This window comes from Schistocerca serialis, chromosome 11, assembly GCF_023864345.2.
Source record: "Schistocerca serialis cubense isolate TAMUIC-IGC-003099 chromosome 11, iqSchSeri2.2, whole genome shotgun sequence".
Lineage (NCBI taxonomy): Eukaryota > Metazoa > Arthropoda > Insecta > Orthoptera > Acrididae > Schistocerca > Schistocerca serialis.
Window position 1 is genome coordinate 64,399,768 of NC_064648.1, and position 23,833 is coordinate 64,423,600.

The 23,833-nt window shown below is 40.8% G+C and overlaps 1 protein-coding gene across 2 annotated transcripts in view; it reads left to right on the top strand.

The window, feature by feature from the left end:
* The window catches only part of LOC126426802 (large subunit GTPase 1 homolog), a 193,865-nt gene that overhangs the window by 129,838 nt on the left and 40,194 nt on the right, over nt 1–23,833 (top strand). For both annotated transcript variants that reach the window (XM_050088804.1, XM_050088805.1), the window contains exon 9: nt 11,340–11,545. In XM_050088804.1, coding sequence (XP_049944761.1) covers nt 11,340–11,545 — 206 coding nt within the window. The remainder of the gene's footprint in view (nt 1–11,339; nt 11,546–23,833) is intronic.

Consider the following 23,833-nt stretch of genomic DNA (forward strand, 5'->3'; position numbering starts at 1 on the left):
GAGCTTTCCATTTCTTCTTAGGAAGTTGACAATAAAGGCATCATAACTCGTCACCAGTAACAGTATTGGATTGGAATGCTCATTGAGGACTTGATGATGTTCAAGCAAAACTGCAACAATAGTCACTCCATTGGTTTTTGTTGTTTTGAATTAGAGCATGCAGTACTCCTACACCGGACTACTGAACCTTGCCTGTTGAATGCAAATACACTCCTGGAAATGGAAAAAAGAACACATTGACACCGGTGTGTCAGACCCACCATACTTGCTCCGGACACTGCGAGAGGGCTGTACAAGCAATGATCACACGCACGGCACAGCAGACACACCAGGAACCGCGGTGTTGGCCGTCGAATGGCGCTAGCTGCGCAGCATTTGTGCACCGCCGCCGTCAGTGTCAGCCAGTTTGCCGTGGCATACGGAGCTCCATCGCAGTCTTTAACACTGGTAGCATGCCGCGACAGCGTGGACGTGAACCGTATGTGCAGTGGACGGACTTTGAGCGAGGGCGTATAGTGGGCATGCGGGAGGCCGGGTGGACGTACCGCCGAATTGCTCAACACGTGGGGCGTGAGGTCTCCACAGTACATCGGTGTTGTCGCCAGTGGTCGGCGGAAGGTGCACGTGCCCGTCGACCTGGGACCGGACCGCAGCGACGCACGGATGCACGCCAAGACCGTAGGATCCTACACAGTGCCGTAGGGGACCGCACCGCCACTTCCCAGCAAATTAGGGACACTGTTGCTCCTGGGGTATCGGCGAGGACCATTCGCAACCGTCTCCATGAAGCTGGGCTACGGTCCCGCACACCGTTAGGCCGTCTTCCGCTCACGCCCCAACATCGTGCAGCCCGCCTCCAGTGGAGTCGCGACAGGCGTGAATGGAGGGACGAATGGAGACGTGTCGTCTTCAGCGATGAGAGTCGCTTCTGCCTTGGTGCCAATGATGGTCGTATGCGTGTTTGGCGCCGTGCAGGTGAGCGCCACAATCAGGACTGCATACGACCAAGGCACACAGGGCCAACACCCGGCATCATGGTGTGGGGAGCGATCTCCTACACTGGCCGTACACCACTGGTGATCGTCGAGGGGACACTGAATAGTGCACGGTACATCCAAACCGTCATCGAACCCATCGTTCTACCATTCCTAGACCGGCAAGGGAACTTGCTGTTCCAACAGGACAATGCACGTCCGCATATATCCCGTGCCACCCAACGTGCTCTAGAAGGTGTAAGTCAACTACCCTGGCCAGCAAGATCTCCGGATCTGTCCCCCATTGAGCATGTTTGGGACTGGATGAAGCGTCGTCTCACGCGGTCTGCACGTCCAGCACGAACGCTGGTCCAACTGAGGCGCCAGGTGGAAATGGCATGGCAAGCCATTCCACAGGACTACATCCAGCATCTCTACGATCGTCTCCATGGGAGAATAGCAGCCTGCATTGCTGCGAAAGGTGGATATACACTGTACTAGTGCCGACATTGTGCATGCTCTGTTGCCTGTGTCTATGTGCCTGTGGTTCTGTCAGTGTGATCATGTGATGTATCTGACCCCAGGAATGTGTCAATAAAGTTTCCCCTTCCTGGGACAATGAATTCACGGTGTTCTTATTTCAATTTCCAGGAGTGTATTACATGATGGTTAAATGGTAATGCGTCACTTATACCAGTAGTTGAGACTTCCTTACTGTGGAAAATCATTCATGTCAGAACGATCTTTGCTGAAACAAGAATATCTTTTTCTAGTGTATTTTTCCCAAAAGCACTCTCTCCACTAACAGTTCAAATCTTTTGAACTGACTGCTCTGCATTGACCCCTCTATCGTATCAAAAGTAAATATTGTTTTGCAGCTGTTTCACCGTTTTCGACTTGCAACCCAATTTTACAATGCTTAACCGTAGATCTTGATTTTGAAGCATGCAAAATCGATTGCTTAACTGCAAGGTTTTTATAACTAGAACTTCAAATTCGAAAATGACAGCTGATACATACACTGACAGCGTCGCGCCGCATTCATCTCGGCAGTGCCGGATTTCAGGCGGCGCGTGGCAACCAGCCGGTAGCCGCTGCAGTGCGAGGAAATGCTCAAGCATAAGCTGTTCTGATCGTGACGCAGTCACGAGCTGTGCTCGGGAATTGTTCCTGGAAGTATTTGTTATTACTGGTGGTTGGAAATTGAGGTCAATTATCTTTGATGTTCAGTCTGACTCATAACATAAGACTAGGGCCGAAATGTGCAAAAAAAAAAAAGAAAAAAGAGAGAAGAAGAAATACAGTTGGATGCAAACATGCGCCTATAAGTTTAGAACGCATGACAATTACAACTAGACCACGGGCTCACACAACTTGTAAACAGCTCGGAAGTAGACACCACTTCTTCCTGACACTTCCGCATCTTACAGTGTTGCTAGATTGTGCAGACGGGCCGAACTTAGCATTGTCAGGGGTGGTCAGTTTTATTGCCCACTTTAAGTGAACAACTCGGACTTAGTCTGTGTGGCGGCCGGTTGGCAGTCTGTTTTTATTTCTAAGACTGTACATTTACTGTGGATGTTGTTTACAGCCCTGTAAAAGAGTTAAATATCACTAAATTTGTTTTAATGAGATGTGTTGGAGAAAACACCAAAACCTCATTTCCATAATGGTTTTTGGCAGTGTAAGCAAATCAGTAGGGCTTTAGAATGAAACAGTCATTGTCCAAATCAATTTCCGTCAAAATTAACAGATATGGCAGATGCCAAATCTATATGCAGCACCCTCTACACAGGGAGTAAAATGTCATTTACAACTTGTACTAAACCAGACTACAATGGAAGGGATGCAGTGGTTGAGAAAGGGAGTGATACAAGGCTGTGGCCTATTCCTGATGTTATTTCATCTGTAATTTGAGCAAGCAGTGAGGAAACAGAGGAGAAATTTGGAGAGAGAATTAAAGTTGAGGAGAAGAAATAAAATCTTTCAGGTTGTTGTTGTGTCAGAGATGACAAACGGCTTGGAAGAGCAGTTAAATGAAATAGGTAATGTCCTGAAAATAGACTCTAAAATGAACATCAGCAAAAGTAAAACAAGATTAATGGACTGTTCAAATTAAGATGACGCTGAGACACTAAAATGAGTAGATGAGTTTAGCTGTCTGGGGGGGGGGGGGGGGGGCAAAAAGCTCATGGTGCCTGAAGTAGTGATATCAAATGTGGACTGGCTGTAGCAAGAAAGGCACATTTGAAGAAGAGGAATTTGCTAACATCTAATATAAACGTAAGTGTTGATCAGTATTTTGTGAAGGTGTTTAAATGGAATGCTTCCTTGTACAGAAGTGAAATACAGATGATAAATTTTGCAGACAAGAACGTAGTAAAAGTGTGTTACGTGTATTTCTGCAGAAAAATGCTGATAATTAGGAGGGTGGATGGGATGGTTAATGAAAAGGTACAAAATCAGATTAAGGGAAAAGAAATTTTGGCACAACACGAATAAAAGTGGGTGTAAGTTGGTAAGACATAAAGGAATAGTCAGTTTGGTAATGGAATGTGGTGGGGAGGGGGCGGGGGGGGGGGGGGGGGGAAGAACTGTACAGGTAGAAAAATGCATGACTGTGGTAAACAGGTTGCAATAGTTTCAGAGAGATGAAGATGCTTTAGTGGAATGAATTAGCATAGAGAATTACGTTGAACCAGTTGTCAGATTGGAAATCACAACAGTACTGTAATAAGAGGTCTGCACTGAGGTAGATATATCCACGGAAGTCTGCAGTGTAACAACTACCGTACTTACTCGAATCTAAGCCACACTTTTTTCCGGTTTTTGTAATCCAAAAAACCACCTGCGGCTTAGAATCAAGTGCAAAGTAAGCGGAAGTTCTGAAAAATGTTGATAGGTGCTGCCACAACTAACTTCTGCTATCAAATATATGTAGCACACCGCAGGCATGCTTTGCAGTCACAAAGATAAATACTAACGCCAGAACCTCGGTGTCAGAAAATAATTTTTTTTAAAAAGAGGTGGAAGACGAACTTTTTTCCCCGCCCCGAGTTTCGACCACTGCATTTTCATACATTATCCAACGAAGTAAATACAAATTCTGTATTGTTCATCTTTGAATGTAGCAGCTTTTCAATGTACTATAAAAATCCGACTGGCAAGACTGTTTGGTATGTTTGTCAATATGGCCAACTTTACGTTCTGAATTTTTTCCTACCTGTGACAAGAGATGGTTGCTAATAGGAACTTTTATGAATTGTGAATCACATGCAGTATTCTCTTCAACATAAGAATAATACGAATATAAACATTTTACCATGTATTTTTTCGTGTTTGCTGCTATCTCATTTAAATCCTGTCTGCCTAATAAACTACGAAACTAGAGTGAGACAACAGCAAACGTGGAAGAATATACATATCATGCCATGTTTATATTCATATTATTCTTATGCCGAATAGTGATACAGTCAGAAATGAAGCACGACAACTGACTAGATTTTTAAATCTAAGATGACTCTAATTTCTGTGCAGAATGTAATGTACTAAAGAGGTGTCTGCAAAGATTTTCAAACGGAGAAAAATTTTTGCTAAACTCTTCTTCACAACATCTTCTATCACATGCAGTCTATTATTTGGTTCATAAGAACTCATTATCAGAATGCGACAAACAGTACATGACACAGTACAATAATGCATTTACAGCTTAGAGTGACATAAACACCTATAACAAAGAGAACGGCACTTACATCAAAGAAATATAAGCAATCAATTCAAACCAGACGAAGCACGTGAAAAAGGAAGGGTACCCGTATAAATACGGATGGAGCGCCTGATGCATAGCGATGGCTACCTGGTAAAGCTTAACTGCTAAGCTTATGACTCGAACCAAACTACTGTAGCTGTATCGTCATTCATTCGACCTAAATTGTGTCTCATATTACAATGGACCAAATTTGTTTCGATTTCAAGGTGTGGCCTAAAACTTTTCTCCCCCCTTGAATTTTGAGTCTCAAATTTCAGGTGCGGCTTAGATTTGGGAATTTTTTTTCCCCTTGATTTCTGGTCTCATTTTTCAGGTGCGGCTTAGATTCGAGTGCGGCTTAGATTCGAGTAAATACGGTACTTGTGGATAATATCACCAATGTGAATGTTTACAATAAAATTACTGTGCAGTTAGAAGTTAAGGGCAGCATTTGTGTGAAGATTTTCGTCAGTTTGTAGTATGTGATATCAGTAATTATAGTTATTGTAATATTAAGTGTCTATTGTTACCCATTTGGGGTGGCTGCCACTATGTTGACTTCAATGTGCAGTGTTCTGGAAAGGGTTGATGCATTTCTGACATCTGTAAGGCCCTTGTTGCCATTTTCCACACAGTTAAATGTACGTCCTACTCGTGGCGTGTCGGCAGTTGCCTTATGTTGAGTCATCTCTGTTCCATTTACATTCATTTTAGGATGTCAGTTTTGTGATTTCCCAAAGCTGCCTCAAAGCTAGCTGAATGTTCTTCTATGGGACTGCACCCACTCTTACCTTCCTTCTGTGCTCTTATTTCTGTTTGTGTATCACACACACAGCACAAATACTGTTCAGTGTATAGTCTGTGACTCTGTCAACATTAATTTTAAATAATGGGACAAAAAAAGGTATTTCTGAGACCAATGTAATGAGTTTTTCAGAAAGGACATTCACAGATATTGGTTGTGGGGTCCATTTGTGACATGGTCAATGTCTATCTGACACTGCATTTCCTGCCGCATTTGTTTCGACTTGGCCCAATTAGTGGAGTTAACTGTGCAGACTATACGGTAGCTTAGCTGCCGTAAATTGTGCACCCCCAAAAGAAAAAAAATCCATCGGTCAGGTGATCTGTGGGGCCGTGGCGTGAACAGCACACCATTCGAGTTATCGCGGCCGATCCGGCACTGTGGAAGATGTTCGTCGAGGTGTTCACGTACGAGGCTGTGCCGATGTGGCGGATCTCCACCCTGCTGCAAAATGAAATCGGGTACCTCAGATGTCAACTGAGCTAGCAACCAGAGAGAAAGTGTATTGAAGTAGGTCATATCTGTAGAGTCTATGAAGAAAAACCGACTGACGTTATTATGGACAGAAAACATTAAGTTCTGTAGAATGATGTTCATGTTCCAGACGTGCGTGCGTGTTTTGTGCACCCCATATTCTCAAATTGTGCTTGTTCACTTTGGCATGTAAATGTGACTTCGTCGTGCAAAACCCCCCCCCTCCATCTCTGCATGAAAATCAATCCATTGTTGTTTCTCTTTTGGTTTATTGGCTAATTTTAGCTCCTGAAACATTTGAATTCTTAAAGTTTTGAACTGCAGGTGCATGTGCAATACATGCCACATTGTTGAGTGTGTCACTTTCACTTCTCCGTTGTCACCGTGCACGGATTAGTCGAGGCTTCTTTTGTAGACCATACGAATGTTTTCCACCACTTCATTCTTGACCGATGGCTGCCCTGTGGTTTTCTTCTTGCTTATGCAGCCTTTCTCCTCGAATTGCTTTGCCCGGCTAGCAGTGGTGTGAGTGTGTGGTACCACATTACCAAACTTGGTCCGAAAATGTCTTTGAATGACGAATATTGATGACGACGTTGTCGCGTATTGTGTGACAGTGTGCCTTTTCTATTGTGGGTGCCACAAGTTTGAATACTGATGCCAGCAATAAACAATAATGGTGATTTTCCACTGTTTCATTGTTTCCACCTGAAGTGTTACACACCCTTTATGCAAACGACATTTTGCACTCATTCTGTAGTATGAGGAAATATGATAGTGACAGTAGAGTATTAAGTAGGGAATAAGTCATGAAACATGTACTATGCACGGGTGTTTGTTTCCGTATGTGCAGACATTAAACGTGAGGTTTGGAATACGAGAAAGCAGCAAGAGGTGGCGACAGGTAAATCGCTTCACCTGCTGTGGGCGGGGCCTTTAATGTTTCGATGTCACGGCTCGGCAGGGGCTTGACGTCTGAGAGTGAAGACACACACCGAGAATGAAAACAAAAGACAAGATGGTTTTGTGACAAATGTAATATATTGTAATCTTGGTTGACATGTTGAGCCTTGAGGCGTTTGGCGTATGTCGTATAAAAGTTCTGTTCTTCTCCATTTCACGAGTCACACTACTGGTCTGTACACCCATCTGAGAAAGTGTATGTATGTAAATGCAAAGTAGTGGATGTGCTTGTTTTTGTGCTATGAGTGGAGGCTATATTCTAACCCTTAGTGAGGAAGACAAGGAAGGTTGCCCAGATTTAAAAATTAAATATGAATATAGTGTTTTTCAAAATATGAAATGAAAATTTATTTTAAAGGAAAATGTTAGTAGATTGTGAAATAAGATAAAAATTTTCAAAGGACAGAATGCTTAAAAACGTTGCATAATTGACAAGTACAGTGAAAGGAGTTTTCAAACAACTTGTGATATTCACCTGCTTTATTTCTTCGTTGGCATACTGCATTGTTAAACTGTCTGAAAAATGGGGGGTGGAAGTTCAACACTGACTACTGTAAATGGTGTAGTCAACAGGTGCACACTTGCGTTTCATAGTTCTTTACTTTCACTATTCACAACCCGCCAATATTACACAGTTATATGACCATTTTACTATTGACAAATTTTGATAAGCCTCATTAGTAGGTTGCAGGCAAACATTAGCATACTGCTACAGTAGTTTGCTGTTGAACATCTACGAGCAGTAAAAAACCTGACAGAATAATATGATACGTGTGACACTATTTCTCAAATTAATTGAACAGGCACTGTCATTGTTTTAACACTTGGTGTATTTGTGTTACACTAATTCCATTGTTATGTTAATGCATTGTTGTTACTCTAACTATACAGACTTCCCGTCTGAAAATCGGCCATGGATTTACTGTATTGGGACCAAAATTCGGGCCTTTATATATCCTGACAATAATAGGTACTGTTACATTATTCGATGTTTAATTTACAGAAATTACAATTAAAACATAACTCATTCAGTTAACTGAATATGTTGAAAAAATTCCTCCATTTTAATAGTTCCTTCCATCACAAATGTTAGGCTGAAATACTTGTTTAAATAATGAAATTAATAGATATAGTTGTACAAACCTGGTAATTACTTTGGAATTAAGGGCTGGCTTTGCTAATATGTTTCCAAATAGAGCCAAATAAATACTGCAAGAATTTTAGTAGTTCTTCTTCCAAGTGTTTATAATTATTACAAAATTTGTATTTGTATATGAGTCAACAATGGGATCTGTCACGAAATAATTACTGATTTCACCCTATAACAAAAGATATTAACCAGGAATAGTCAAAATAAATTTGGAAATTGATTAAATACACAAAATTAAGCACAAAATTAGATTTGGTGCTATATTCTTTAAAACTGAGGGCCAACCTTTCTCTTTTATGGAAATACAGGTTATACTCATGTATGTTAATGGTAAGTAGTCAAAAACGAAAATAAAATGAATTTAAGGAGGCAGATGGCAAAGTAAGAGAGGTAGTAAAGAGAGACCGCAGCTTGCTTTGTCTCAAACCGCAAACTGAACTTTCATCATGAGTGTTGCATTAATAAATTATATCTTCAGGACTGCTAATGATACAAAGAATTTCCAGGCTATGTCTAAAATTAGAAAAAAAAGTGTAGCAAGCAAACAAAATGATATTTAAAACACAATCATGTTAACAAAAAAGTACTCATAAAACCTAGGTCAAATGCCTCTTTTGTTGTAGTAATCTACTGTCCATCTTTTAAACAGATAAAAATATTGTGTGAACAAGTGGTGCAGAATACACGATGATTAGACTTTTGTGACTGTATCAGGCACAGATATTCTTTTGTATCATTTGATGTTTATTTTTAAATCATAAGACCTTTTTTCCCCCATGGCCATTTTCGCCACTATAAGTTCCTGAATTACTGCAATCAGTCAAACTAACTAAAAATCTCTTCATTTTTAATTATTGAATGCAAAGAACGTTGTATAATAAATACATGCCGTACATTTTACCTGCATTTCAGTAAAACAAAACTTTCTCTTAAAGCAGCATGACTAACCACATAACACTATCAAATTAACCATATAGCAGAATTAAAAATGTTATTGAAGAAAAATGACTCAAAACTATCATTATTTACACACAAACAACTGAATATATTTTGTGAAGGATAAAAAGTGTAATGCTCCACAAACGCAGAAAAGAGTATGTCACTAGTCGCACGGTAACTGCACTTGCGGTTGCTAATGATGTGTTCAAGAAAGTTCAGATGTAATAGTGAGGATACGAGAAAGATACCTAATAGAAGAAATACTATGGCAGAGTATCTGTGACTCTAAAAGAAACAATTACATTAAACATTAAATTCAGTTCTCTATGTCCAAAAGAGACTAAAAAAGTTAGGGAGTTAATTTAAACACTATTCAATTGCTTTACACTCGACAGTGATGCCACAGTGTATACATAGGTATGCCAAATCACAACCGAACTACAAGTTTATGCACCCACAGTTGTGAAGTTAGCAAGTCGGCACTGTAGTAGAGAAGTGTTTGTGTATACAGAGGGGACCAGAAAAAAATACACTCTTTGATAGTAAATATCTTTGGAACAAAATGACATGTTACAGCTTTGAGTGGTAGCATAGTCCATTGCTTTCTCAACAGACCTTGCTGCACATTTTCCAGCAGATGACAGTGCAGCAGTGAATGAAGTTAAACTGTCATTTGAGCAATGCAAGGCTGTATTGAAGTGGACTGGAAGTACAAAAATGTGACGGAGGCACAACTGCAATGGCTTAATTTGTACGGAACTCGGCCACCGACACATATAACGATTTATCGTATTTGGGGTAAATTTGAAGCTGAGAGTGCTGTTCAGGATAGGTCAAAAGTGTATATTCCGAGATCACTGCACGCTACGAACGAGGATGACCTGGACCGAAGGATGGAGTACTAGGAGTGACTCGAAGTCACGCTTCGCAAGGCTAAACAGTTTGCAGGGACGGTTATCTGGACTGATGAGGTGCAATTCAAACTGAATGGTACAGTAAACTGCCACATCTGTGTGGTTTGGACTCCTGAAAATGCTCACATTCATGGGGACAAGCCTGTTAATGTACGGTGTGGTCTGTCACCGCACAGTTCACTGCGCAGGATTAGCCGAGCGGTCTAAGGCGCTACAGTCACGGACAGTGCAGCTGGTCCCGGCAGAGGTTCGAGTCCTCCCACGGGCATGGGTGTGTGTGTGTGTGTTTGTCCTCAGCATAATTTAGGTTAAGTAGTGTGTAAGCTTAGGGACTGATGACCTTAGCAGTTAAGTCCCAAAAGATTTCAGACACATTTGAACATCGCACAATTCAATTGGCCCGCCCTTCTTGGATGGTACCGTAACTGGTGAGGTGTATATTCATATGCTACAGACATCAATTTTATCTCCCACCTGAGAGGTGTTTGGAAATGAAAGATTTTACCTACAACATGATGGCACTCAGCCTTGTTACCATACAGATATCAGAGCATACTTGGATGGAAATCTACCCAGATGTCGGATAGATAGATAGGTTGAAGAGGAGCTGATGACTACCCACCACAGTCTCCAGACCTCACACCTCTTGACTTATACTTATGGGGACCTTGAAAAATGACGTTTATCAACAGAAGCCAGCTACACTGAACGAGCAACAAGAAACCATTGAGGCTTCCCGTACGGCTATCTCACTGGCGGCACTAATACCTGTAGTTCGGTCGGCAATTCAGCGGCATCGACATTGTTTGGCTGCTAATGGAGGATCACTTGAACATGCAAAATAAGTGCCCCCTGTGCAAGAATTGTAATGGTATGTTGTTTTGTTTCATTAATATTTACTATCGAAGAGTGTCTACATTTTACTGAATCCCTCTCTACTATATAATCTGTGCTAAACACACAACACTCTTTTAGAGTTGAGCGTTATTTCTGAAATGATACCGGTTCACAAAATGAGACAATGAAAAATACTGTACTGTCAAACTACTAAAATGAAATAGTGAAATCTGTAACTTTATAAGGGCCTCCCGTAAGACTGTAATTTTAGCTTAGAAATTGTGATAATTGCGGAAAAATTTTAATACTCGGCACGTCTGCAAATTCCTTCAGAAGTTGAGAAATACTCCACCTTCCTGACCGCCCCGACCCACAACTTTCTGTATGTCGCGCGAGAAAAGTGCGAATCGGGTTCGACACGGTACGGACGTTACGAGAATGCGTTACGGTCGGTACAGAGGAGGTCATTCTGTTCGAAACAACTTATCGCGTCTGAGCGCCGACCCCGTCTCCAGCGAGTGTGTCCCGTTTGCAGACTGTCGCGGCTTCATGACGCAGAACGGGCAGCCCGACAACCCGCGCTCGGCGCGCTACATCCTGAAGGACTTCATCTCGGGGAAGCTCCTGTACTGCTGCGCCCCGCCAGGCGTGGACCAGGCCGAGTACCACACGTGGACCCAGGAGGGCAGCCGCCGCCGCCGCACCCGACAGGACACGCCGCTTGGCCGCAGGATCCTCAAGGTACCGGTACTGGCTCGTTATTCTGGTCCTAGTACAGGCTTCCACTCAGTGAGCCAGAAGAGAGCTATAGTGTGACTTGCTGCAGCACACTGTTCTGCTATGTTGCTGTGTATTACATTAGATGTACCTCATCATTCTTCCCTTCACAGTTTACTGAAATCAATATTAAGTTATCTACATCTACATCTACATTTATACTCCGCAAACCATCCAACGGTGTGTGGTGGAGGGGACTTTACCTACCACTGTCATTACCTCCCTTTCCTGTTTCAGTCACGTACGGTTCGCGGGAAGGACGACTGCCAGAAAGCCTCCGTGCGTGCTCGAAACTATCTAATTTTACATTTGTGATCTCCTCGGGAGATATAAGTAGTGGGAAGCAATATATTCGATACCTCATCCAGAAACGCACCCTCTCGAAACCCGGACAGCGAGCTGCAATGCATTGCAGAGCGCCTCTCTTGCAGTCTGCCACTCGAGTTTGCTAAACATCTCCGTAACGCTATCACGCTTACCAAATAACCCTGTGACTAGACGCGCCGCTCTTCTTTGGATCTTCTCTATCTCCTCCGTCAGACCGATCTCGTACGGATCCCACACTGATGAGCAATACTAGAGTATAGGTCAACGAGTGTTTTGTAAGCCACCTCCTTTGTTGATGGACTACATTTTCTAAGGACTCTCCCAATGAATCTCAACCTGGCACCTGCCTTACCAACAATTAATATTATATGATCATTCCACTTCAAATCGTTCCGCACGCATACTCCCAGATATTTTACAGAAGTAACTGCTACCAGTGTTTGTTCCGCTATCATATAATCATACAATAAAGGATCCTTCTTTCTATGTATTCGCAATACATTACATTTGTCTATGTTATGGGTCAGTTGCCACTCCCTGCACCAAGTACCTATCCGCTGCAGATCTTCCTGCATTTCGCTACAATTTTCTAATGCTGCAACTTCTCTGTATACTACAGCATCATCCGCGAAAAGCCGCATGGGACTTCCGACACTATCTACTAGGTCATTTATATATATTGTGAAAAGCAATGGTCCCATAACACTCCCCTGTGGCACACCAGAGGTTACTTTAATGTCTGTGGACGTCTCTCGATCGAGAACAACGTGCTGTATTCTGTTTGTTAAAAACTCTTCAATCCAGCCACACAGCTGGTCTGATATTCTGTAGGCTTTTTGTTTATCAGGTGACAGTGCGGAACTGTATCGAACGCCTTTCGGAAGTCAAGGAAAATGGCATCTACCTGGGAGCCTGTATCTAATATTTTCTGGGTCTCATGAACAAATAAAGTGAGTTGGGTCTCACAAGATCGCTGTTTCCGGAATCCCCTGATGGGGAAAAAATTGCAACACCGAGAAGGACATAAATGAAAGTTGGTAGGCATGTTTATGCATCTGAAAGATTATGTCTATTCAGATTTTAAGTACATGCAGTAATGGTTGTGAGCATTAGTTATCCTCGAGATTTGATGCGGTGAATTTGTCAGTCGAGAATGCTTCCGAGGTGACAAAGACTCTGTTATCGACACCTTGCCGAGTTTGAACGAGGTCATTAATAGTGTTACGAGAAGCTTTACGTTGTTTCTGTGATATTGCAGAAAGACTTGGTAGGAATGTAGCCACGGTACACGATTTTCGGCAGTGGTGGTGGTGAGAATGTACAGTCGCGAGAAGACCGCACCCCGTACGGCCACGTGCCACTATCGAGAGAGAGGACAGTCATATACAGTGTATGGCTCTGTCACATCATACTGCATCTGCAGCACTAATTTGAGCAGCAGTACAAATCTGTTACTTCAAGGACAACTCCAAGACAGATGCCCTAGTGTGCATTCCACTGACTCCAAATTACCGCCATTTACGACTTCAGTGGTGTCGAGCAGTAGCTCGTCGCAGGGCGGGGTGGAGGTCTGTTAGGTTTTCTGACGAAAGCTGGTTCTGTCTTGGTACCAGTGACGGCTGTGGCTCGGTTAGGAGTAAGCCAGTTTAGGGCCTGCAACGAACCTGTCTGTGTGCTAGACACACTCGACTGGAGCTACGGTCTGGGGTGCAATTTCGTATGACAGTAGGAGCAAACTCACGGTTATCCTGTGCAGCCAAACTGCAAATTTGTATGTCGACCTGGTGATACGCCATGTTGCGCTGCCGTTCGTGAATGGCATTCCAGGGGGTGTTTTCCGACATTCTCTGCAGTGTCGACATATTGCCTCGGTCTGCTCGATCGCCAGATCTGTCTCCAGTCGAGCACGTACAGGACACTATCAGATGACGACTCGAGCTTCGTCCACAAATAGCGTTAACCGTCCATCCCTGTATTGGCTGGCCAAGTGCCACAGGCATGGAACTTCTTCCCACAAACTGGCACCTGGCATCTGTATAACACAATGCATGCACATTTGGATGCTTGCTTTCAACGTCCTGATGGTTACACCAGTTACTAAATTACCCCCATCTCACATTTGCAATGGATTTTTTTTTCCCCTCCAAAAGGAGGTGGAGCCCTTCCATACCCACACTGGCGTGATGGCCAACTCGATAGGTCTACTGCCATCTCTGCATAAGGGTTAGTTTTCACTAATGTGAGGTGTCGCAGGATGTGGGTACTGCAGTGTTTGCGTATGTCTGGTTAAGGTTAACCATTAATACCCGCTCATCTGGAGATAGATTGGGTCAAAGTCGAATGAAGGGTAGTGGTTTGAAGGGCGGAGGAAAAAAAGTGCCAAGCCAAGAGCCAAGGGAAAAAAACCTCTGCAATAGTTATGTCGGGTGGTAAGAGCAGTAGCGGATGTCTTGCTGCCTGCGGTAGGTCGTGCAAGGGTAGGCTTTGTTAGTAGTGGGTATCGTGCATGTCAATACCTTGACACTGAGCGATGCTGTTCATCGGAGGCTGCTGCTGGGTGCCGGTGTAGAGTCCTCGTTCAGCGTCAGCAACCTGCAACAGTTAGGTTTATTATTGTTTTTGTGTCCGATAGGTCGTATATCGGAAGCACAGTGTAAGGTAATGTTGGCGGTTTGTTTGTGCGTCAGTGGGTGAGCTTGTCGGTGTCCCTCTGTGGCCTGTCGGTCGGCTCTAATAGCAGCTGGTAATTCTCAGGCAGTGTTGCTGATATGCAGGGGCTTGCCAACGTTTGTCGCTTGTTAGTGTATGTTAGTTTACTGTAGGTGGCTATGCCCTAGATAGTAGTGTATTTGGTCGCTTGTGCTTCCACCTACAGTTGTGATTGTAGTTTCCCAGAGTGAGGATGAAAGGATTGTTCAAGTGTCTCGAGTTCCCGTATAGTCGCATGATGTGTTTTTTTAATACTTCCTCGACGGTATCGAGGCGGTATTCACGGTGAAGATCCACGGTGCGTGTGTAGCGTGGAGCGTTGCTAATGATTCGTAGCACTTTGTTCTGTATGACCTACAGGCGGCGCAGTCGTGTAGGAGCTGCATATCCCCAGACGGGAGCTGCGTACGTCATCAGAGGTCTAATCAGTGTCACTTATATGGACCTCGACACCCTCCTATTCAGTGTGCTTTCCCTGTTGAGCATTGGGTAGAGCTGTTTGAGCCTCACGTGCGCTCTGTTGGCAACGTATTCGATTTGGTCCCCCTGTGTGAGTTTCCGGTCCAGCCAGACACCTAGGTATCTGACTGTCTCTCGGAAACGTATTGGGCATGTATGTAGTGTTGATCTACTGTGTTGATGTTTGTGCAGTAGTTTCGGTCTACGTGTGAACAGAAATGCTTTGTACTTGTCGACGTTTACTTTAATACGCCATCGCTCCAACTGAGGCTCGGCTGTTCTGAGTGCCGTCTCTATTCGTGAATTGATGTTCGACAGTTTCCAGTCTTGCGCGAGGATGGTGGTGTCATCCGCATAGATGGCTAACGTCATGTTTTGTGTTGCTGGGAAGTCGTTAATGTACAGGTTAAATGAGATGGCCCCTAGGATGCTTCCTTGGGGTACTCCAGTTTGGATACCGTGTTGTGTTGATTGTTTATCCTGCACGTTAGTGTTGAAACACCTGTTCGTGAGATACGAGTGTATGAGATGTAAGAGTCCATCCAGGAAACGAGCTTTGCTTAGTTTGCGTACGAGTCCGTTGTGCCAGAGACGGTCGAAACCCTTTTTGATGATCAGGAACACTCCCCCTGTGGCTTCTCTTGTGCTTATACTAATATGAGATCCTGCAGCGTTAATCACTTAAATATGGTATGTAAACAAATGTATTCCTGAAATTTCATTAATTATTTTTTGGTGTTCCTTTTTTTTTCCCCCCTCCTCCGTCCGGGTAATTTGAATCATGTTTTCAAAGAAATGGTTGGGTTGGTAAGTAACCATAGAATGTGGCCATTGGCATGGCGACACAGGATGGTATAAATTAATCTTTTTTTGTCTTTTAGCGTTATTGTAAACTTTCTTTTAACTTTATAACATTTAAAATCTCATAACTCTATCGTTGTTCTTGTTGCTGTGGTCTTCAGTCCTAAGACTGGTTTGATGCAGCTCTCCATGCTACTCTATCCTGTGCAAGCTTCATTATCTCCCAGTACCTACTGCAGCCTACATCCTTCTGAATCTGCTTAGTGTATTCATCTCTTGGCCTCCCTGTACGATTTTTACCCTCCACACTGCCCTCCGATACTAAATTGGTGATCCCTTGATGTCTCAGAATGTATCCTACCAACCACTGCCTTCCTCAGTACCTCCTCATTAGTTACGTGATCTACCCATCTAATCTTCAGCATTCTTCTGTAGAACCACATTTCGAAAGCTTCTATTCTCTTCTTGTCTAAGCTATTTATCGTCCACGTTTCACTTCCATACATGGCTACACTCCATACAAATACTTTCAAAAATGACTTCCTCACACTTAAATCTATACTCGATGTTAACAAATTTCTCTTCTTCAGAAACGCTTTCCTTGCCATTGCCAGTCTACATTTTATATCCTCTCTACTTCGACCATTGTCAGTTATTTTGCTCCCCAAATAGCAAAACTCCTTTACTACTTCAAGCGTCTCATTTCCTAATCTAATTCCCTCAGCATCACCCGACTTAATTCGACTACATTCCATGACACTATTATCAGCAGATTATTTTGTATTCCACATTGACATACTCTCTCTCTTCGTTTTGTGAAATGCAGGATTTTGCATTTCTGAAAATTTAAAGGCACTTGCCAGTCTTTGCACCACCTGGCCAGAAAAGCTACACCCTCCTCCAGTGTCTCTTTATCGGGAAGGGTGTAGTGTTACCTTTTATTATCTTCTCCTCATTAGCTATTGAAACAACATCGCTTTGTTACGTATTTTTAATTTTCACCAAAAGGCACATTCAACACATAAATACACGTGTTTCTTATCAAGACAAGAGAGAGAGTCCTCCATTAGTTCTTAAAAACAAAAAAAAAACTACGCAAAAGTAAGTAAAAAAAAAAAGAACAAAGTTATTTATAAAATCGGTCGCTGGCGCAGCGCTCTTCTGCGTGCGCGATCGTAAATTATAACTTTGCGGAAGTCAAAGTACCATTACAATGCCTCCTCTACTGACACGCTCCGCAAGCGAGCGTGGCAGTATAGAAAATTTACGTAGATACATATATGAGAAAATAAGAAATTTACATATTACAAAAAAAATATTTCTGAGCATGATGCTGTTTGCATGTCAGTCTTTGTATACAGTCTTTTTGATGTGTATCTTCTTTAGGAGTCGTAACATTAATGTCTTTGAATTGCAGCGTATTATTGTTGCTTAGCACAGCGTTTGAATTCAGTTCACATGATTCGTGTTTACAATGGAATTAATTCGAACAATAAATGTTTCTATTATATTGCTCCAATGTCTTTAAACGTAGTATCGGATTCTGAGTGTGTGTGTGTACTGCCTGGATCTCGTGCGTGTGACTTGAAGAAAATCCAAAGTTTGTTCAATGTGTCAACACGAAATTGTGATCTCCAGCAGTCGAATTTTGGTGGCGTCGACCGGGGTATAAATGGTCAATGAGGGCACAGGAAACACCTCACTGCCTACGACAGGTGGTGAGCTTGTCTTTTACACCAACCTGAAGACCTGCCGGCTTCCACAACACCATACACTTCAAAGCATATTGACACTATGTAAATATTGCTTGACAAGTGTTCCATCACGTTGGTTTCTTCTTTGCATTTTCAGTTCCATTTATATGAATCATGTGCTACATGCACAAGTCCTTTGCAGCTCGTTAACATCTCCTTAAAATACATTTCTTGATATAGTAAGTACATAAATATACAAATATTTACAATTAATCATTACATGAGATAGTTACATTGTTGTCATATACTACGTATACAGAATTAAATGAAAAATATAGTAAATTTTTACGTTACATTCAATATCATTGTGCTGACATGTGAATTACATTACATTCAGATTGAAATATACACTTTATTTATTTTATTTGTTAGCTCTCTCTCTCTCTCTCTCTCTCTTTTTTTTCTTGTTCCCCCCCCCCCCCCCCCCCCCCCCCCCGTTACACTTGCAACACTTGAAGATAATTGTGGCAACTCGCTAGAATATTCAACTTAAAATTCATCTTGCATCCTGGAATAAAATTTACACATATTTCAAGCTTCTTGACAGCCCTCTGTAGGAGGATAGGTTCATGGGATGGTTGCTAACTACTTCATAAATACTAGTAAAGTCATCCCCTACAGTGGACTACACAAAATAAAATATGATAAATAAAATACATGTTAACTTAATATAACGTAAAAGTTCCTATACCTAAGTGTGGTGTCCCCACTATTGCTGTTTCTAAGAGTGGTACCCCTCTATTACCGTTTCTAAGAGTGGTGCCCCTCTAAATATCTTAGGATCCTACAAGTATGTACATCAGTGTGGTAAGTGTGTGTGTATATATATATATATATATATACAGACACAAGCATGTCTGCTTGTGTCTGCATGTGTGGATGGATATGTGCGTGTGTGCGAGTGTATACCTGTCCTTTTTTTCCCCCTAAGGTAAGTCTTTCCGCTCCCGGGATTGGAATGACTCCTTACCCTCTCCCTTAAAACCCACTTCCTTTCGTCTTCCCCTCTCCTTCCCTCTTTCCTGATGAGGCAACAGTTTGTTGCGAAAGCTTGTATTTTGTGTGTATGTTTGTGTTTGTTTGTGTGTCTATCGACCTGCCAGCGCTTTTGTTCGGTAAGTCACCTCATCTTTGTTTTTATATATATATATTTCAAGTCAATCATGTTCCTATAAAGTTTGTGTAGTTCATCTCCTTCTTTTCATGAGTATCAAGCAATATAAATAAATGTTTTACTTAATAAATAAATCTTCTTAGATAATTGCTGCTGCGTTCCATGCTGTATATCCATTCTGTATTTACCTTGTGGTACCTGTAAAATTCTATTCATAAATAAATATGTGTGTATGTCTCTCCATACTGTCAGATAATCACGAATTATATAATGTCAAATATTTCATCAACATGTATAAATTTTTCTAAGGAAGGGATGAGAGTATGAACCGCAACAGAGGACTGACATTTTGTTTTCTCCTTATTCTCCTTTCTATTAAATGGCGCATTAGTTCAGTACAGTAGATGAGCTTTAATTATGTCATTAGATGACTACTAAATATGTTCTCTTAAATAATTCTTCCAATCTGAAGTGTCAAGCCTACATAACTCCAAAAATTTCATTACAAGTTCCCATTAGATTAGTGTTAAAGTGTTATAGATTTAAATCTTCTGGTATATTTCCAACAGTGGCTGCTGTAAATAATTCTTTCCACATATATCTATACTTTCACCTTTAGTTATAAGAATATATAAGACACCACATAAGTTATTATCTCAGGCATACCAATCTTTCAATAAATAATATTCTTTCCACTACTTTCATTCTGTATTCCATGAGTACATGTGATATAGCGTTCAAATCTAGTTTCTCTCCTCTCAACATATTCTCAGTTACTCACAACATTCTCACCTATCCATTATTCATTCTTCGCAAAATAACATATACTTATTCCTCAGCATTATATATATATATTCCTCTTATTCATCACCACTTACTTTTTACTTCAACAACAACAACAATAATAATAATAATAATAATAATAATAATAATAATAACAATAATAATAATACCATTTTCTCATCTTATACACCATTTACCTCTCTCCGTATTACTATTTGTCCTCTTATTAAACTAAAATTACATTCACTCATCTCATTCAGTCACTCACATCACTCATATCAACATTACTATTATCACATGCCTCCTAAAGAAAATAATTCTGTTTCGTTCTATGCCTCCTCTAATGTGTATATGCCTCCTCTAATGTGTATATGCCTCAGTAGCAACTCCTCTTATAACCAAATATCTTATTAGCTATTGGATGGTTCACATTACTTTCTAGACTTACCTGCATTCATTAGATTGTAAGTATCTGTATAACTTAAATGTAGGCTCATCATAACTGTATATCATATTAATTATCTTCTCCTCAGTAGCTAACATTTTACTGTATGTATTTTTTCAAATGTCTGTGTGGATGTAGACCTCTGGGTTTATGTGTTAATGGATATTCTAAAGAATAACAGCCAGGGTGTGGAATATTTGCAATTCGGTATGGTCCAGAGTATAAGATCTGCCATTTCCTGTTTAAATGTTTCAGTTTTGTGGGTTTAGGATGTGTTCTTAGTAAAACTAACTCATCAACTTGAAATGTTTGGGCTTTCCTGACACCTCTGTCATATTTCTGCTTTCTTTCCTTAGCTTTGTCACATAATGTTGTGTAAGCTTGTCTTACCTTTTCTTCTAAACTAACATGATTTGTTGTTGCTGTAAATTTAGGTAGAGGGTCTGTCCATTCATTTCTTTCTGTTTTATCCACAATTAATTCAGTTGGTGTGTATCCAGTAGAAATGTGAGTTAAATTGTTCACTATTTGTTCAAATGGTGCTAGGTATTCTACCCATTTTGTGTGTTTCTCTGGTGTGTGTGTGTTCTCACAAACTGTCCAAATTCTCGAAATGTTCTTTCTACTGGGTTTCCTGCTGCGTGAAATCTTGAAATTAAAATATGTTTAACATTCTGTTCTTCAATAAATGTCTTCCATTTTAAACTGGTAAAATATGCTGCTTTATCTGTGATCATAACTTCAGGTTTTCCTATTCTTACAAAATAATCTGTTAATAGACGTCTGGTAATAGCAGTGGTAGAAACTGAACATAAAGCATATAATTTTAAATATTTTGTGAAAACATCTAACAAAGCAAGGATGTATTTCATTCCTCCACGTGCTTGTGGATAGGGTCCTGCAATATCTAAAGAAATTAGCTGTAATGGCCTCTTAGGTGTGATTGGGTGCAATTCATTCATGCTTGTGCGATTAGAATATTTGGCTTTCTGACATATGATGCATTTCCTAATATTACTCAATACTCTTCGCCTTAAATTTGGAAAATAGCAATATTGTATAATCTTATCTGTACATTTGGTTACACCATAGTGTCCCCAAGTTCTGTGTGTAAATAAAATAAAATCATTAACATGAGCTTCAGGTAAGCAAACACACCAATGCTGTGATTCAGGGTTTCGTTGGTGAAATAATACTTCTTTGTGTAACGTGTAATATTTTTCAAGAGGTGGGTCTGTTCCTGCACGTAATTTATTCTTTATCTGGATCCACCTGGGATCATTGTCCTGCAATATGGCTAACTTCCTGCACATGTTTTTGTAGTAAGGTGCAAATGTACCATCATACATGAGTAAAATTTTAAAATCTGATGTTTGTTCTGTCACATCTGAAAATTCTTGTAGGCCTTGTGGCAAACGAGATAGAGCATCGGCTATAATGTTGGATTCTCCTTTTATATATATAATATCAAAATCATATTCTTGTAGTGATGCACACCAGCGTGCAAGACGTGGATGTAATAACTTGCATGATAGCAGGAAAGAAAGAGCTTGATGATCAGTATAAAGCTTAGTACGTTTTCCCCATAGAAAGTAGCGAAACTTGCGAAACGCCCATACTATGGCAAGTGTTTCGCGCTCAGTCACTGAATATGACTTTTCGCATTCAGTGAGCGTGCGGCTAGCAAAACTTATAGGTTTGATAACTGTTTGTTCATCTTCTACATGAATTTGGAATAAAAATGCTCCGAGCTCATAGGAACTTGCATCTGTTACTAGGCAAAAGTCTGACGTCATGTCAGGATGACATAACAACGGTGCATTAACTAAAGCATTCTTAATCGCTTCAAAATCTGTCTGACAGAACTCTGTCCATTTCCAAATATTATTTCTTTTGAGTAAAGATAGAAGATGTGGACTGTTAAGAAGGTGGTAGGGTACAAATTTCCTGAAGAATGAAGATAGACCAAGAAAGGCTTTGAGTTGTTTACGATTCTGTGGGGATGGAAAATTCTTTATTGCATCAATTTTTCTTGAGTCTGGATAAATGCCTTCAGTTGATATGATGTGACCAAGGAATTTGATTTCTCTCCTCCCTAATTTCGTCTTTGATAAATTGATAGTGACACCTGCGTCACAAAATTTAGTCAAAAGTTGCTTCAAAAGATTTACGTGTTCTTCCCAAGTAGTGGTTGCAATGACAATGTCGTCAACATAAGCTGTGATTTGCGATAACAATTGTGGTCCAAGAACAGCATCTAAGGCTTCAATAAATACTCCAGCACTCACTCGTAGACCAAAGGGTAGAACACAAAATTGATAACTACGTCCCTCACATAGAAATGCAGTGTATTTACGACTGTTTTTATGGAGGTTCACCTGCCAAAATGATGAGCGGAGGTCGATATTGGTTAAATACTGTACATTATGAAATTTTAAAAGTTGTTCTTCCAAATTAATAGGTCGTGTGTTGATTGGAATTATAACTTTGTTAATTTCTCGTGCGTCCAGCACTAACCTTACACTACCATCCTCTTTATTAACTGCTAGTATCGGACTGCAATATGGTGAATGTGACCTTTCAATGATACCCCAAGCTTGCATTTTTTAAATCTCTTTCAAAACTGCGGGTTTCTTTGACCAAGGAATATTATAATATGTTCTACAGTATGTTTTGTGTGGTTTAACATCCATCTAATAAGTATAGCCTCTAATAATTCCAGGTTTTTCCACAAATACCTCAGCAAATTGCTGCAAAACTTCAAGTAATTCAAGTTGTTGTTCCTTCGTCAGATATTCAGATTCTGTGCATTTCTCATATAAATCATTAGGTTTAATTCCCTGAGATACAGCTTCATTAAAAGTTAAATCACATATGTTTATTGCTGGTGGAGACACAAAATGTAACTGTTCAAATTTACCTTGTTTACTGTTTAAGTTTTTACCCTGTGTTAACTCTATTGTCAGTTGTTGTTGGTTTACGGTTAAATGACATTTCCCTTCTCCTAAATCTATGATTGCTTGATATTCATTCAAAAAGTCAATTCCTAATATGCAATGCATAACTAATTTGTCTACTACCAGAAAACTGTAATTGAGTGGTATATTTGAAAATGTGAAGTTAATTAGCACTTGAAATTTCACATTCTTTGATTTGTTACCGGTGGCACTTATAATGTGACAATTCTGTACTGGCAATGTTTGTATGTTCATTATTTGTTTGAGTTCATTATATAAGGACATTGAAATGACACTTGCTGCTGCTCCTGTATCCAACATTACTTCCACTTCATAACTACCAATCATAACTCGTGTTATAGCCTGAATAATCTTCTTTGTTTTACTGGTACTATTAAAATCTACATCCTGATATAATTATTTTTCTATTTTCTTACTGTCATCATATCGGAGAAAACAAATCGTCGGTTCCGTTGCGCTCTGCTCCCTATTGACCATAACTCGAGCGCTTAGCTCGGTCGCCGTTCGTTTTCCGGCAAATTCGGTTGTTGCTGCGGGTTGGGTTCATTGCCCAACTCAATAATATTTACATTTCTGTCACGCGTCACCCAAGTATCAGCTGTTTGGTTGTTGACATTACCCCGCATCGCATCGGGTGTTCCGTTAGGTACAAATTGAGGGTTGCTGTATTGCATGTGTCGTGGCGGTTGTCCATTGTGATTTCCCCATACATTATTTCGCCCATGACTGTAACTGGTATTGTCATTACTGTTATTCCTGCAATACATGTTTGGATGTTGTTGGATGTTGTTTCTCTGAAAATATCCTGGATGGTACCTGTTATCCTCTCTTCTTTGATCTCTATAATTTCGGTTCCTTCTTCTGTTGTTGTTATTTTGAATA